A 16,785-nucleotide genomic window follows, 5' to 3' on the forward strand; every position below is an offset into this window, starting at 1 on the left:
ACCTGCCGGATGGACAACTGTCTCTGCAGCACTTCATAGTACCAGGCTTTGCGGGAGAGTGACCATACGGAAGGGACGCCGAGAAAAAGGCACATGACAGTAGGCCTGGAGTTTGCAAAATGGAACGTGAAAGACTCATGACGGAAAAGATTCTGTGGTCTGATAAGACGAAAATTGAACTCTTTGGCCTGAATGCAAAGCGCTACATCTGGCGGATACCGAGCACAGCTCATCACCCATTTAACACGATCCCTACGGTAAAGTATGGTAGTGGCAGCATCATGTTATGGAGATGCTTTTCAACGGCAGGGACTGGGAGACTTGTAAGGAGCAAGGGAACAATTAATGGAGTCAAATACAGGCAAATCCTTGATCCTTCTTTGTCTATCCCTAATCTGTCGAAGTATGTTTTTTATATTTCCCTGCTCTTTAGTCTTTCTCCCAGTTGTCACTATATATCTGCTGGTATTTCATCTTGTATTTTTCTTTTGTCTTTTTTTGCCATTGTTGGGGCTGTATTTTTTGCTGTTTCGATTTGGTGTGACGTCTTCTAAACACACCTGTTTTTGGATGTTTTTTACAAGGTGAGTGAGAGATACCTTTCCCGGTTTGTTGTGTTCATGCTTTTACACAAATTGTATTCGGTCATCTGTTTTTGTGTTGTGCGTGCGTGTGTGTCTGTGTGTGTATGAGTATGTGCACGTATATGTATGTGTGTATGCGTGTGTGTGCGCAGAAGTTGCTGTTGTTGGCTGCTACCTCCACACGTGAGTGGGTTTCAGGAAATGGAACGGAGACCTTTAAGGTCTCAACGTATCCACCTCCATCGGTGTATTGTATCGTGTCATGATCATCACTTCTTGCTTGATTTGGCTTCGTTGTTGTCACATGGTATTTTGAGAGATTTACACTTTGATGCCAACCAGGTTTTTGTATAATATTTCAGTTGATGATGTGACATTACTACACCTTCATTAACAAATCGCTTCTCCTATAAAGTTTTCAGCTTGTGCACAGTCTTCATGTTCAGTTCCTCAATCATGAAAAATGATTTAATTAAACCTCCTTTCAGGTTCTCCGCCCAACAATAGTCCAAGTGGAGTCAAGTTGCTGAAACAAAAGCATGTTGTGGTATTTTGTTTTACCCCACAAGTGGTGTTTTCCTTACTCTGGGCTCTTGTAAGTGATCCAAGGGTAAACTACAACACAACGGCCCGTTTAGGGACAATCATTGTTGAATGTACTTTGACCTCACCTCTTTGGGCTTTTTGTTCTTTGACCTACTTGATTGTTTTGGCAATATTGTGCCTTGGCCTTGCTTCAAAGGTTCAGAACAAGGATTCTTCTTCAAATGAGGGAAAGTTTATAACATACAACATGTTGTTTTTCCTAATGGTTGTGGTCGCTTTCATTCCCGCTTATATAAGCACACAAGGAAAACATACAATTATAACTGAAATGTTTGCAATCGTTGCTACAGCGTTTGCATTTCTTGGCTGCAGTTTCGTTCCAAAATGTTACAAAATGTACAAAAAAATCAAGTGAGACTAAGATTCATGAAACATAATTGACATTTTCATTGAAGGAATGTACAGGACTTGCTTTTTATTTTGACAATGGAGTTATTTGAATTTATGAAATGTTTTTTGCCACACTTGATCAGATTTGATATATTTATTGAAATAATCATGACAGAAGGATGGCAGCTTGATCTCAAAAATAAATTCAAACATGCTTTTTGCCAAATGTATTTATTTACATTCTAAATTTACATTTCTATTTATAATTTTAAACAAAAATATGTAATTTAAAGTATTACAGAATATTATTCCACAAACACTCTGATTCTTTAATCAAAATCACCTTTGCAAGGACATTTTGAATGCCATTGTATAATCAATGAACTCACTTCACATTTCGCATGTTTGTTGAATTACTTTGGTTACCCTCTTATTGATTGTCAAACTATTTATTCCCAGCCACATTCAAATTTCACAGAATACCTATCCAGAACAAAACTACGAATAGTCGAAGTCAACGTTTGGCTCTGAAATGGAATTCTCTCACCTCCCCTTCCTGTTCAGGCTGGAGTTCCTCAAGGCAGTGTTCTGGGCCCTGTGCTTTTTCTGGTCTTCATTAATGATATATCCGACTCTCTGGAAAATCCTCTCTATCTTTTTGCTGATGACTCCACTCTCTGCCGCTCCATATATCCCAACCATCAGATCGGCAGGCAGCAGCTCTTCATTCTCTGCAGACCTGGAGAGAATCACAAACTGGTCAAACAAGTGGAACATGTCTTTCAATCCTGACAAATCTCACACTCTCACTATGTCTCTCGGAAAAGATTGTCTTGACAACCCTCCCATCTACTTTCTCAACAATCATCTTGAACAAGTTCTGTCAATCAAGCTTTTTGGTCTCAGTATCTGCCATGATCTTTCCTGAAAAAACCACGTTTCCAAGCTGGCCTCCAAAGCCAGTCGTCGACTCGGCATTCTCCGTTGTGCGAAGTCCTTCCTTGGCACGACTAAGCTTTTCACCACATACAAAACTTTCATCCACAGCTTGATGGAATACTGCTCTCCCCTCTGGCCTGGTGCACCTGCCTCACACATAGCTTGGCTTCACGCTGTAGAAACCAAGGCTTTAGGATCATTAGCATCTCCCGCGATGAAGCTGATTCTGAGGGCTTTTCAATCTCTCACCACAGGCAGGTTGATGGTCTTTGGTTGGACTGGTACCACCTGCTCTGTCTGTGCTATGTCCCCCCAATATATCTGCAAGACATACAAGGTCTACCAGCGACCCCCTTCTTGGGAAACTTCGAAAATCAAGAATTACTGCTCTCCTTCAGTCTTTCATGCCTCTTTTTTTCCCACCTCTGAAACAAACACCCCTTTCAGAAAATGTTCCAAACCCTTGAGTTTTTCACATTTTGTCGTGATACAGTCCGAATTTAAAATGGATTAAATTCAGTTATTTTTGTCACTGATCTACACATTGCATTTTTTTTTCAAATAATGCACCATTTCTTCCAGGAAATTGTTGAAATAAAAAAAATATTTTGGTATCCACTGATGTATTTCTTTGGTTTGCAGTGGAACAAAACTAAAAAGCTAAAAAATGTACTAGATCCTAGCTTATATTTTCACCTCTTGACTGGACTCTGCCACCAAAGGAGGATGGAGATTATGTTTTCACCCCATGTCTGTCCGTTTGTGAACAAAATATCTCAAAAAGTTGTGGACAGATTCGGACGAAATTGGGCAGGGTTGTAGCGTATTTGACAAGGAATAAATGATAAAATTTTGGTGAGGATCCGGATTCGGCTACTTTAATTTTTAAAGTCATTCTTCACTATTGGTAGAAAGGGCCAAAAACGATACATAGCAGGATATCTCAAAAAGTTATGGATGGATTTGGACGAAACTTGATGGACAGGTTATGTGTCTGTCAAAGAAGATTAGATTTTGGTGAAGATCTGAATATAGATTCGGATCTGAGAATTATTTTATTTTCGAAGTGATTCTTCACCATCGGGAGATATGGCCAAAAACGATACATAGCGGGATATCTCAAAAAGTTATGGATGGATTTGGACGAAACTTGTTGGACCGGTTGTGTGTGTGACAAGCAAGAATCGATTCAATTTTGGTGAAGATCTGGATCCGGATCCAGCTTGTGGAATGTTTAAGAGATTCTTCACCATTGGGTGATATGGCCCACCAGGCGGAGGTATGCTTTCTACTGAGTGCCGTTCTTGTTCCACACAGAAATCCTAAAACGGCCCAGACAATATTATTGGCACCTTTTAGAAGTTTAGAAATAATTATATTTTAAGCAGGCAAATCTCTTTTGCTTTGGCATTGAACTCATCTGCGATGAGTTGCAGTTGCCTGCAATAAAAAAAATCACTCATTGAAACACTCACTCATTTAAATAAAGAAAAGGAGTCATTCTGCCATTTTGTCTCACTCTGTATACTGTAATGAATGGAGAAGGTGGATCAGACTCGGCAACGGTTGCTAGAGTGAGATGTGCATGGAAGAAGTTTTGGGAACTGAGTGGTGTGCTGATGAGGAGGGGAGTGTCATTGAAGCTGAAGGGAAAGGTGTATGCTGCATGTGTGAGAAGTGTTATGATTTATGGGAGCGAGACATGGGTCATGAATGTAGAGCAGCAACGAAGGCTGGAAAGGGTGGAAATGCGATTGGTTTGGTGGATGTGCGGAGTGTCGTTGAGAGAGAGGAAGACAAATGATGAATTGCGAAAGATGATGGGAATAGAGCCTGTGATTGATGCTGTGAAGAGGAACAGGTTGAGATGGTTTGGTCATGTGTTGAGGAAGGATGAAAGTGACTGGTTGAGAAGAGTGATGGAAATGAATGTAGAAGGAAGTAGAGGACGGGGAAGCCCGAGAAAGACTTGGCTAAAGATGGTGGAAGAAGAAATGCGGGCAAGGGGGTTAACAAGGAGAGATGCAGAAAATAGGGCAAAATGGAGAAGATTGTCATGGGGACCGCAAGGCTAACCCCCGCTCCAGCAGGGAAAATGGCCTTAAAATGCATGTTGTGTTGTTGTTGTATGGAGAAATACAACAGCAGAAATGAGCATGGAGATAAAAAAAAGAAAACCAGAGAATTGTCTGAGGAGGTTAGACACAAGATTGTAGCCAAGCAGGAACAACCTGAAGATACAACTCCATCTCCAGAGACCTTGGTGTTCCTGTGTCCACTGTATGCAATGTTATCAGGAAGATTAAGGCCCATGATACTGTAGCCAACCTCCCTGGACGTGGCTGCAAGAGAAAACTTGATCGAAGATTGCAGCGATGGATTGTTCGAATGGTGGATAAAGCACCTCGATCAACTGTCAAGCAGATTCAAGCTGACCTTCAGACACAAGGTACGACAGTTTCAACTCTCACCATCCATAGCTAACTCAATGAAAGGCGGTTCTGTGGTAGGAGCCTGAGGACGACCCCACTGCTGAGAGGTTAACATAAGAAAGTCCAACTGGAGTTTGCCAGAACACACCTGAACAAGCCAAAATCATTCTGGGAGAATGTCCTGTGGACAGATAAGACCAAATTAGAGCTTTTTGGTAAAGCACATCATCTCTATGTTTACAGAAAACAAAATGAAGCCGTCGAAGAAAAGATCACCTTCCCTACAGTCAAACAAGGAGGAGGTTCAGTGATGTTTTGGGGTTGCTGTGCTGCCTCTGGCACTGGGTGCCTTGAATGTGTGCACTGCATCATGAAATCAGGAGATTACCAAGGCATTTTGGGGTGCAATGTTCCACCCAGTGTCAGAAAGCTGGGTCTCGGTCAAAGGTCATGGGTCTTGCAGCAGGACAATGACCCCAAACACATTAAAAAAAACACCCAGGAATGGTTCAAGACAAAACGCTGGACTGTTCTGAAGTGGCCAGCAATGAGTCCAGATCTAAATCCCATTGAACACCTGTGGGGAGATCTGAAAACAGCAGTTGGGAGAAGGCACCCTTCAAATCTGGGAGAACTGGAGCAGTTTGCACAAGAAGAGTGGGCCAAACTTTTGTGTAAAAACTGCTTCTATTTGGCAAACAACATTGGTTGTACACAAAAAGGGTTTCTTTTCAAATATGGGTTTTTTGCTGTATACAAGCAAAATACACACTATGTGATAAAGCACACACGTTTCTGAACTAGAATAGTGACTGGCAACCAAAAAAACGTGCACTTTTGTATCAAAACTGCTTCTTATTAGCAAAAAAAGATTTGATTTCCATGAAAAGGGTTTCTTGTCAAATATGGGTTATTTTGATGTATACAAGTATAATACACACAATTTGATGAAGCACACACATTTCTGCACTCGAATAGTGACGCAACCAAATAAACGGTCACTTTTGTGTCAAAACTGCTTCTATTTGGCAACCAAGATTGGATTTGCACGAAAAAGGTTTCTTGTCAAATATGGGTTATTTTGCTGTATACAAGCATAATACACACAATTTGATGAAGCCCACATGTTTCTGCACTAGAATAGTGATTTGCAACCAAAAAAACGTGCACTTTTGTGTCAAAACTGCTCCTATTTGGCAAACAAGATTGGATTTACACGAAAAAGGTTTCTTGTCAAATATGGGTTATTTTGATGTATACAAGTACAATACACACTATTTGATGAAGCACACACATTTCTGCACTATAATAGTGACTTGCAACCAAAAAAACGTTCACTTTTGTGTCAAAACTGCTTCCATTCAGCAAAAAAGATTTGATTTACACGAAAATGGTTTCTTGTCAAATATGGGTTATATTTATGTATACAAGTATAATACACACTATTTGATGAAGCACACAAGTTTCTGCACTAGAATATTGACTTGCAACCAAAAAAAACGTTCACTTTGGTGTCAAAACTGCTTCAATTTGGCAAACAAGATTGGATTTACACGAAAAAGGTTTCTTGTCAAATATGGGTTATTTTGATGTATACAAGTACAATACACACTATTTGATGAAGCACACACATTTCTGCACTATCATAGTGACTTGCAACCAAAAAAACCTTTCACTTTTGTGTCAAAACTGCTTCAATTTGGCAAATAAGATTGGATTTACACGAAAAAGGTTTCTTGTCAAATATGGGTTATTTTGATGTATACAAGTACAATACACACTATTTGATGAAGCACACACATTTCTGCACTATAATAGTGACTTGCAACCAAAAAAACGTTCACTTTTGTGTCAAAACTGCTTCCATTCAGCAAAAAAGATTTGATTTACACGAAAATGGTTTCTTGTCAAATATGGGTTATATTTATGTATACAAGTATAATACACACTATTTGATGAAGCACACAAGTTTCTGCACTAGAATATTGACTTGCAACCAAAAAAAACGTGCACTTTGGTGTCAAAACTGCTTCAATTTGGCAAACAAGATTGGATTTACACGAAAAAGGTTTCTTGTCAAATATGGGTTATTTTGATGTATACAAGTACAATACACACTATTTGATGAAGCACACACATTTCTGCACTATAATAGTGACTTGCAACCAAAAAAACGTTCACTTTTGTGTCAAAACTGCTTCCATTCAGCAAAAAAGATTTGATTTACACGAAAATGGTTTCTTGTCAAATATGGGTTATTTTGCTTTTTCCAAGTATAATACACACTATTTGATGAAGCACACACATTTCTGCACTAGAATAGTGATGCAACCAAAAAAACGTGCACTTTTGTATCAAAACTGCTTCCATTCAGCAAAAAAGATTTGATTTACACGAAAATTGTTTCGTGTCAAATATGGGTTATATTGATGTATACAAGTATAATACACACTATTTGATGAAGCACACAAGTTTCTGCACTAGAATAGTGACTTGCAACCAAAAAAAACGTGCACTTTGGTGTCAAAACTGCTTCTATTTGGCAAACAAGATTGGATTTGCACGAAAAAGGTTTTTTGTCAAATGTGGATTCCTTTTCTGAAAACAAGCAAAATACACACTATTTGATGAAGCACAGACGTTTCTGCACTAGAATAGTGTCTTGTATCCAAAAAAACCTGCACTTTTGTGTCAAAACTGCTTATATTTGGCAGTTTTTGAAGATGGATTGATATCATCAACAATAATTTCTCCTCAGGGACGTGACGAAAGTGCGTTCCAATCTGTAGTGAAAGTGACGAGCATTTATTTGTTATTGGATTACTCTTCAGCCACATCGTTCTATCCTTGTATGACAAATTATTGACATCATCATCACTCAATATGGTACAATACTGTCTGGATATTGTCTGTATCAAATCTGGCCATTGCATGTCTGCTGTGCTCAATGTGAAGAACCAAGGGGGAATTCCAAGCTGACGAACGATTGCCAACACATAATAGAATACCGTTTTGAAGTAACATGCTGTTCCTCTCACATTTTAAAGGATTTTCTAAGTATGATCATCTTTAAAAAGAGCATTAATCTTTTCTGCATTCTTTACCAAACCAACATTAAGTCGTTTTCCTTGGAAATGTTGTCCAGTTACTCTTCGAAAAACCAAGTGGTTGATGTCACTCTTTGTTAGTGGCATACTAACACTAAAGGTGGGTTTTCACGGGACATGCGAACGGTTCGCGAAGGATGCGAATGTCGAAAAAATGGCAAAGTCCAACATTCGTATTTTAGGCTCCAAAAGTTCGCCAAACATGCGCGGGGGTTCGGAAGCGTCGTCAATTGTTCGCAGGAGTCGTTTTTTGTTCGGCGGGAATTTCAAAAAAGTTTGAAATTTATAGCGAACGTTTCCAGCATCCCGGGTCGTGATTTGCTCTCAAAAATGTCTAAAAAGCTTCGTCATATGCGCACGACCTACTCACGACGTGCGTGATGTTCGCAAAATCTTCGTTAAACCCCAAACAGATTCCGACAGTTTCAGTGTCAGGGCAACCTTGAGTCCAACAGGTAGAGCTTTCCTCATGTTGGTGTCTTGCTTCAGCAGTCGGGGAGTGAGTCTGTCCACCAGTACCCTGAAGAGGTCAGGATCCATTCTGAGCAGTCTCTTGTATGTTGTCAGCCGTCAGGTCTCCTTCTTCCAGTGCCTCCATGAGCTGTCCGTACCAACCATGCTGAAGTCTCTGCTGCTCCAGCAACCAGTTGTGGACCCACACAGTCTTTACATACTGCTTTCTCTTTTTCTCTGGTTCTTTTCCTTCCTCTTCTTCACACTTGCGCTTCCAACACAGTCCTACAGCAACAAGCAGCAGAGCTTCCTCTTCAATATCAAAAGCTTCCTCTTCATCAATGGACAGGACAGGTTTCAAAGCTTGCTGGTCCATCTTCTGTTACTGACCTATGGGCAAGAACTGCTGGCAATACATTTCAAGGCATTTATATGTTGGAACCCATCTGTGGATCGGTCCCATCGGCCGATGGGTCTGACCCATCTGTGGATGCACGAGAAATGACAATGCAGACCCATCGGCCGATGGGTCTGCGCCATCTGCGGATGTGTTGTTCACCTTGAAGGAATGTGTATGCATCAATGGTGGATGAGTATGTTTATTTGAACCTAAAAATAAGCAATTGATGTCATAAATGTTTATAAAGCAGTCCGTGACATGTGGTTTGTCGATAACCGTTTGTCGATAAGATAAAAATAAGATAATGTCGCTCCATTTAAATAAGATAATGTCGCTCTCCATTGTTTATATAGCAATTCCTGGCACCATTCTGTCAACACATTCCTTCAAGGTGAACAACACATCCGCAGATGGCGCAGACCCATCGGCCGATGGGACCGATCCACAGATGGGTTCCAACATATATACTGCCCAAGTGTCGGTCGGATCGCCGGTCGCAAGATAATCGCGCGACATATGTACAAATTTCGCATGAATGTCGCACGACGTTCATTATTCGCGAAATATGCGCAAAAAGTTCGCATGTGTCGCGAAATGTCCGCACGAATGTTGCCCGAGATTCGTCCAACATTCGTGTTGTTCGCATTTTAGTCGCGTGTTCTTCGTGTATGTGGACTGGCCATAGTTCGGCAATGCTACACACGACATTCGCCCATACGTTGTGAGAACTACGCACAAACTGCGCAACAATGGTTTACGGCTCCATTGTCGCGACACATTCGGAGAAAAACTTCTCCGAATGTTGGACTTTGCCATTTTTTCGACATTCGCATCCTTCGCGAACCGTTCGCATGTCCCGTGAAAACCCACCTTAAGCAGGTTGTACCTGCTTAGTTTCAGTGGCATGCTTTGCACTAAGGAGTTAAAGGCTGCTTCATCTTCTGCAATAATTGCTTCATCAGAAATCAACTGGTTTTCAGTTTTATCACGAGTATGATCAATAGAAAATTCTACTACCATACAGGATTCTAATGCAACATAATGGAACTGCTGAACCAGTGCAAGATGGAAAATTTCATTTTCATATCTTGAATGTATTGGTTCCATATCAGGATTGTCTGCAGCTTGGACATTGTTGAAGATTTTAATCCAGATGTACAGGCAGACACACACACACACCAACAGACCCACTGACATTGCTTCTACTCAGTAAGGATGTTACAAAGGAGAAATGTATTTTAATTGGATAATCATAAAGGTGATTAATTATTGGAGACTATTTCGTTAATAAATTCTGCTCCGATAGTGTTGTGCCAGAGCCGTGCTGTTGGTGAGATGGCAGGGTGGGGTGAAGGCCAGCCAACTCCTCACTTGGAGAGTTTGCAGATGTCTCGAGCACAGCGGCCTCTGTCCTCGACTGATAAATGCAAACACCTTTGTACCTACATCTCACAAATGTTACATCTGAAATGTGTTACGGATTCGTCACTTCCGTCGTTGTGGTTTTCATCCACTGTAAACATTTATGGTTCCATGTACTATTATTGTTATCGTTTAAATGAAATGGAGATAACTGTTTTCAACAGGTAAAAAATTAATATTTTTAAAGAATCCAGAAACCAGATCGGGAGAAAACCGGAAGAGAAGAGGAGGACGCGAAAAGCGGAGCAAGTGAGGTCGGGAAGAAAAGCCGAGCTGCTTTGAGGATCTCGAGGAGACGCTGGCGAACGGGGGTCACGAGCGAACTTTGGTTTTCCCGGGAAAGGGATTCCTGTGACAGAGTTGTGATCGTGGGGACAGATAAACCTGAGTGTCGGCTTTTGTGGATGATTCCGGAGAGAATCGTTGTGGGAGAGCAGGTACGCCTCCATTACGGGCCCACCCGCCATTTCGCCTCGCTCCCGCCATTTCGCATCGCTCCAGCTTTTTCACCTCGCTCCAGCCATTTCACCGCACCCAGCCGTTAGCCTGGTTTGCGTGTGTAACGTGGATTTCGAGTGGGAATTTGCGGTCCTCCGTTTTGGAGCCGTTGAACGTTCATATCCGAAGATGTGATTTCCCAGTCGCCTTTTGGGTGCACCTGTGCGCCTCTTTGGCAGCGTTGACTGTCAACCGACCTGGATTCTGGTCTCGATACGACATTTTTCTTGCGATCACCGGAGCGTGGATCGACTTTGGCTTGGTGCCGGGACAGTGACTTTGGGAAATGTTCTTTTCGCTCACTTGGAGCACAGTGAGTTATTGAGTAAGAAACTGATGGTACCATCATAGGAATGATATAATATTTGTTGTACAATTGATTAATATTGTACTTGTGCTGTTCTTCTTGTGTGACATTAATACAATACTTGTTTTTTGGTAACAATTGGTTGGTGTGGTTTCACCATTGGTCAATGACACACAGAATAACACATCTTTCTGCCGTGACTCCTTTCGGGGCTCGGAGGTTCACCGTGACCGGGGTTTGGGGAGGAACAAGTAACAAATGCTAAACGGAATAGTGTACCATTTTAAATGGTTGTGAATTAGAATTCAAATGTTGGCAAATTAGTTCATTGTAATGTGATGAATAAAATGGACTTAAAACTGAATACAGGGAAACCTTGACTTACGAGTTTAATTCGTTCTGTGACCGAGCTCGTAACTCAATTTGCTCGTTTCTCAAATAAAATTTCCCCATTAAAATGAATTGAAATGCTATTAATCCGTTCCAGCCCCCCAAAAACCACACCAATTTTTTTTGTTACGTGTTTTTAAATAAGAAAAATGTACTTTATAAATAACAAATAATGTATAAACAAGCACGACCTCGTATATATTGTACATAATAAAAGAGAATGTAAAGAAATAAACTGGTTTTATTAAGTGTATTTACCTCTGCCGTTATATACGTCCTCCTCGGCATCTTTTTCCAGAAGAGCCCTGTCTCGTCACAGTTGAAGATTTGCTGGGGGATGTATCCTTCGGCTTCTATCAGTTCGGCAAAAGTTATAATAAAATCTTACGCTGCCTTCACATCCGAGCTTGCTGCCTCACCATGCCTGACGACGGAGTGAATGCCGGTCCTCTTCTTAAAATTATCAAACCATCCCCGACTGGCTTTGAATGACTCTTCCGATGCCTCGTCCGTTGATGTTCCCGCCGTCTGCTGCACCAAATCCCCGTAAATGTCTCGTGCCTTCTCACAGATGAAGCTCTCGGTCACGGTATCTCCTGCGAGCTGCTTCTCCGTCAACCACACAAACAACAACTTCTCCATCTCTTCATGGACAGAGGTCCGGAGCTTTGAAATAATCTTAACGCCCTTGGCTGGCGTTATAGCCTTTATCGACTCCTTCTGCTTCAAAATCGTACATATCGTAGAAGTACTACGATCGTACTGCCTCGCCAAGTCGACAACACGCACACCTCGCTCATGTTTTTCGACGATTACGTGTTTTATATCCAAGCTCGCTCGCTCGTAACTCAGATCTCGGCTCGCATCACAAAGCAAACAAGTACAAAAAGTTTTAATTAAAACAAAAGCCGCGTCGATGTTACACAATGCCTTGATGCAGCTGTGCCTATAACGTCGATGTTATAGGCACAGGACATTCCTATTGATTCGATTACTTGATGTTATTTTTGTGCAAAGTGAAAATATATCTCGGCAATTTCCCGTGTGTGGCGACGAATTTTTAATATATCTCGGCATTTTCCCATCTGTTATTTCAGGCGGTGTATGACTGACCATGCCGTGATTTAAAAAATATATATCTCGGCAATTTCCCGTGTGTGGCGACACGTGAACGAAGCTATGCTACTCTCTCCACATTATTGTGACGACGTATAAATTAAATATTTCATCGTGACGATTGTCATCAAATGGACGAATTTTTAATACATCTCGGCATTTTCCCATCTGTTATTTCAGGCGGTGTATGACTGACCATGCCGTGATTGTAAAAAAATATATCTCGGCAATTTCTCGTGTGTAGCGACACGTGAACGAAGCTATGCTCCTCTCTCCACATTATTGTGACGACGTATAAATTAAATATTTCATCGTGACGATTGTCATCAAATGGACGAATTTTTAATATATCTCGGCATTTTCCCGTCTGTTATTTCGGGTGGTGTATGACTGAGCATGCCGCGATTTAAAAAAAAAATATCTCAATGGACTTGAAGTTACAGGCCTTTGAGAATTCATTTCGTTCTATAAAGGGCAACTTTCATCGGATTTTCTTCCCGTTTTTTTTCAACCGAGTCTAAAACTATGTTAGCAACTGTGAAAAATGAAATGATATATCGAATTTGATTTGAAATAAAACTGTGTGAGAGAGGAAGACACCACGGGCCTACAAAACAGGCCTCAAAGCTATGCGAGTTAATAAAATGGTGGATATTTGTTTATATGAAGCCTCTCCCACAATGGGTGGAGCTATGGTTCCCAGAATGGGTGGAGCTTTGAGGTTTTGTCTTCTCTGCAAGAACAAGAAGAAGAACAAGAAGAACAACAACAACAACAGCAGAGGGCACTCTATGACCAGCGTCTGCGACGCGGCTAAAAATCGACCGAGCGACGGCTCGTATATCGGAAAACTCCTAAGTTGGTGCACTCGTAAGTCAAGGTTTCACTGTATATGCATGTCCGTACAAAGGTCATGATGCCCCCTGGGAGACGAGATGTCTGTAATTCCTCTTCCCTGTGTGACACAACCTTTGGACTACTGCGGCATAATTCAAAACATTACATCTGCTGTGGCCTTGATGATGAGATAAATCGGCTGTGTTCGAGACTATAAATTTGAGATCACTGAGAGCGACCGGGTCTTGGCTGAAATGATGTTACTGTTCTGGATTTGGATGTTCCTTTGACGTACTTTTTCATTGGTACGTCAAGTACCTTTGTATTTTGGTATGTCCTTTGTGTATAAAAGTCAGACTTCCTCTCCCAAGCATGAAAAATATTCTTCAATGTAATCCCACACAGAGGACAATCGATTATTTCATTACAATTGTGTTGACCTAATAATAATGATCTAAATTAATCCTCTTCAATTAATGGCGCCCAACGTGGGGCGACTGATGCTCTCGGTCTGGAGATGGAGGTTCCAGCAATCAGTGATGGTGAACTCAAGCGCTCCAATCTGATGTAAACAGGTGAGGAACCTTTCGAATCCCCATGTGGACCTCACTGTCGTATTCCGTCCTCCGGCCCCAAGAGGAAACAATATCTCACCATTCTCAAGACCGAACTCTCTTATCTGTCTCCCTCTTCCAAATCCTGGTGGCGTCTGGTCAAATCTGTTTCTGGTGTTTGTTCCCCCTCCATCCCCCCCCTCACCTCAAACGGCTTAACGGCTGACTCCGCACGTGAAAAAGCTGAATGCCTCAACTCTGTGTTTGCCTCTAAATCTTGTGTCCCAAACCCATCCCTCTCTGTACCCACCGTACCCAGTCGTACCCAGCTGCTCCTGGACTCTGTGTCCTTTCCTCCTGACAAGGTGGAAAAGTTTCTGTCAACCCTCGACTCTGATTCTGCAACTGGTCCAGACGGCATCAGCCCACGGGTCCTAAAATCATGTTCTTCTGCTCTTTCACTCCCTCTTTCTGTTCTCTTCACCCTCTCTTTTGCTCAAGGTCATCTGCCATCTGCTTGGAAATCAGCCAACATCACCGCTTTGCACAAAAAAGGTGCAAAAACAGATCCCAGCAACTACAGACCAATCAGCCTTCTCCCAATTATCAGCAAAGTCATGGAATCCATCATTGCTTCAGATATTAAATCTTTCCTCTTCTCCAATGGCTTGATCTCTGATCATCAATTTGGTTTCAGACCTGGTCACTCTACTCTGGACATGCTGCTTCTGCTCTCTCAACAATGGATGGAGGTCCTCAACGCCAAACAGGAAATTAGAGCTGTCTCCCTTGACATTTCACGTGCCTTCGATACGGTCTGGCACCCTGCTCTGCTCTCCAAACTCTCCTCCTTTGGTATACATGGAAATCTCCATGCATGGCTGGCGGACTTCCTCTCTGGTCGTAGTCAACGTGTGGCCCTGAATGGGTTTCTCTCATCTCCTCTTCCTGTTCAGGCTGGAGTTCCCCAAGGTAGTGTTCTGGGCCCTGTGCTTTTTCTGGTCTTCATCAATGATCTCTCTGACTCTCTTGAAAATCCTCTCTATCTCTTTGCTGACGACTCTACTCTCTGTCGCTCCATTCCTCATCCCTCAGATCGGCAGTCTGCAGCCTCCTCACTCTCTGCAGACCTGGACAAAATCACAGACTGGTCAAACAAGTGGAACATGTCTTTCAATCCTGACAAATCTCACACTCTTACAATGTCTCTCCGAAAGGACCGACTGGACAACCCTCCCATCTACTTTCTCAACAATCCTCTCCAAGAAGTTCTGTCGCTCAAGCTTTTGGGTCTCACTATCTGCCATGATCTTTCTTGGGAAAACCACATTTCCAAGCTGGCCTCCAAAGCCAGTCGCCGACTGGGCATCCTCCGTCGTGCGAAGTCCTTCCTTGGCACACCTGAGCTCCTCACCACATACAAGGCTTTCATCCGCAACTCAATGGAATACTGTTCCCCCCTCTGGGCTGGTGCTCCTGCCTCACACCTTGCTCGGCTTCACGCTGTTGAGGCCAAAGCTTTCAGAATCATTGGAATCTCCTGCGATGTAGTCAACGCCGAGGGCCTTTCACTCACTCACCGCAGGCAGGTTGGTGGTCTTTCTGTCTTCTACCGACTCCTCTCCGGCCTTGCTCCCCCAGCTCTCTCTGTGCTCTGTCCCCCCAATATTCCTTCAGGTCGCACAAGATCTGCCTGCAACCCTCTTATGGTTAAACTGCCAAAGTCTAGGCTCTCTGCTCACCTTCACTCTTTCATTCCCCTTTTCTCCCGCCTCTGGAACAAACTCCCCCACTCCCTTCAATCCCACTCCTCCCTCCAGGTCTTTAAAACAGCTGTTCACCACCATCTCTTATCGTCCCCCATCGAAAACCTTGATCTTTTCTACCCCCGGTAATTCACCCCAGAGTCCTTGCAGTGTTCATATGTTTTAATCCTCTCCCACCTCCCCCCAAGTCCTCCCGATGTCCCTGCTCTCAAATGTTGTGTTTGTGTCCTTCACCCTCTTCCCCCTCTCTTTTGTGTCCTTCCCCCTCTCTCCCCATCTTGTCTGCCGCTCCCCTTGTTTTTTGTGTTTTGTGTGTCGGTTTGTCTTTTTGTGTGATTAATGTTAGCTCTTTCACGAGCCTCGATCTTGTATACACAAAAAAAAAAAAAAAAAAAAAAAGAGTAACGTCGCCCGAAAATGTGAATTGATTTAATGCTCGTGCTCGTTGGTCATTGCTGGTATGTTTAAAGTTTGAGTATGTATTGAACAGTTGATTTTGTGTGGTTTTTAGCTGGTGTACGAGTTGATTTACCGCGGTGCGTTGCGGTGTTTCTCATTGATTGAGATATTGTCTTGATCAGACAATCGAGGTGTAGTGAACTCCTCACATGGTGTGAGTAGAGTGGATAAGTTGTGTTACTTGAAGTGTGTTGCTTGAAGTTGTTAGCTGGAAAATTATAAATTGTACTGATTGATACAATTGGGCATTGATTCTCCGCCTTGAAGCCGGAACAGAAACGTATTGAAATTTTATGTTCTTGAATCGGACATAAAATAAGTGGTTGTGTTTTCAATGTTTGGATAAAGTGTTTGAATAACTGTTTTCCATGTATCTTGTGGTCATTGGTTGGCACGTGTGTGTGCAGTATTTGTAAATTGTAAACTTGGATCCATTGTTATATTGTGAAGTTATTTTGCCTGCGCGAAGTGACAGAGGAAACCATCCGAGAAAGGAGAGTGAAGTAGTAGACCAATGAGATGTACTTGCGTTCACTTCATGTATGAAAAAGAAATGGGAGTGAAAACATCCCAGGACAATGTAGG

The 16,785-nt window shown here is 42.2% G+C and overlaps 1 protein-coding gene across 1 annotated transcript in view; it reads left to right on the plus strand.

The window, feature by feature from the left end:
• LOC144891256 (extracellular calcium-sensing receptor-like) overlaps positions 1-1,545 on the plus strand; it is a 98,144-nt gene extending 96,599 nt beyond the window's left edge. Inside the window, exons 10-11 of the mRNA XM_078773672.1 lie at positions 1,073-1,131; positions 1,327-1,545. Coding sequence (XP_078629798.1) covers positions 1,073-1,131; positions 1,327-1,545 — 278 coding nt within the window. The remainder of the gene's footprint in view (positions 1-1,072; positions 1,132-1,326) is intronic.
• The last annotated feature ends 15,240 nt before the right edge of the window (positions 1,546-16,785 follow it).

Source organism: Myxine glutinosa, chromosome 3 (assembly GCF_964187855.1).
Source record: "Myxine glutinosa chromosome 3, kmMyxGlut1.1, whole genome shotgun sequence".
NCBI classification, from domain to species: domain Eukaryota; kingdom Metazoa; phylum Chordata; class Myxini; order Myxiniformes; family Myxinidae; genus Myxine; species Myxine glutinosa.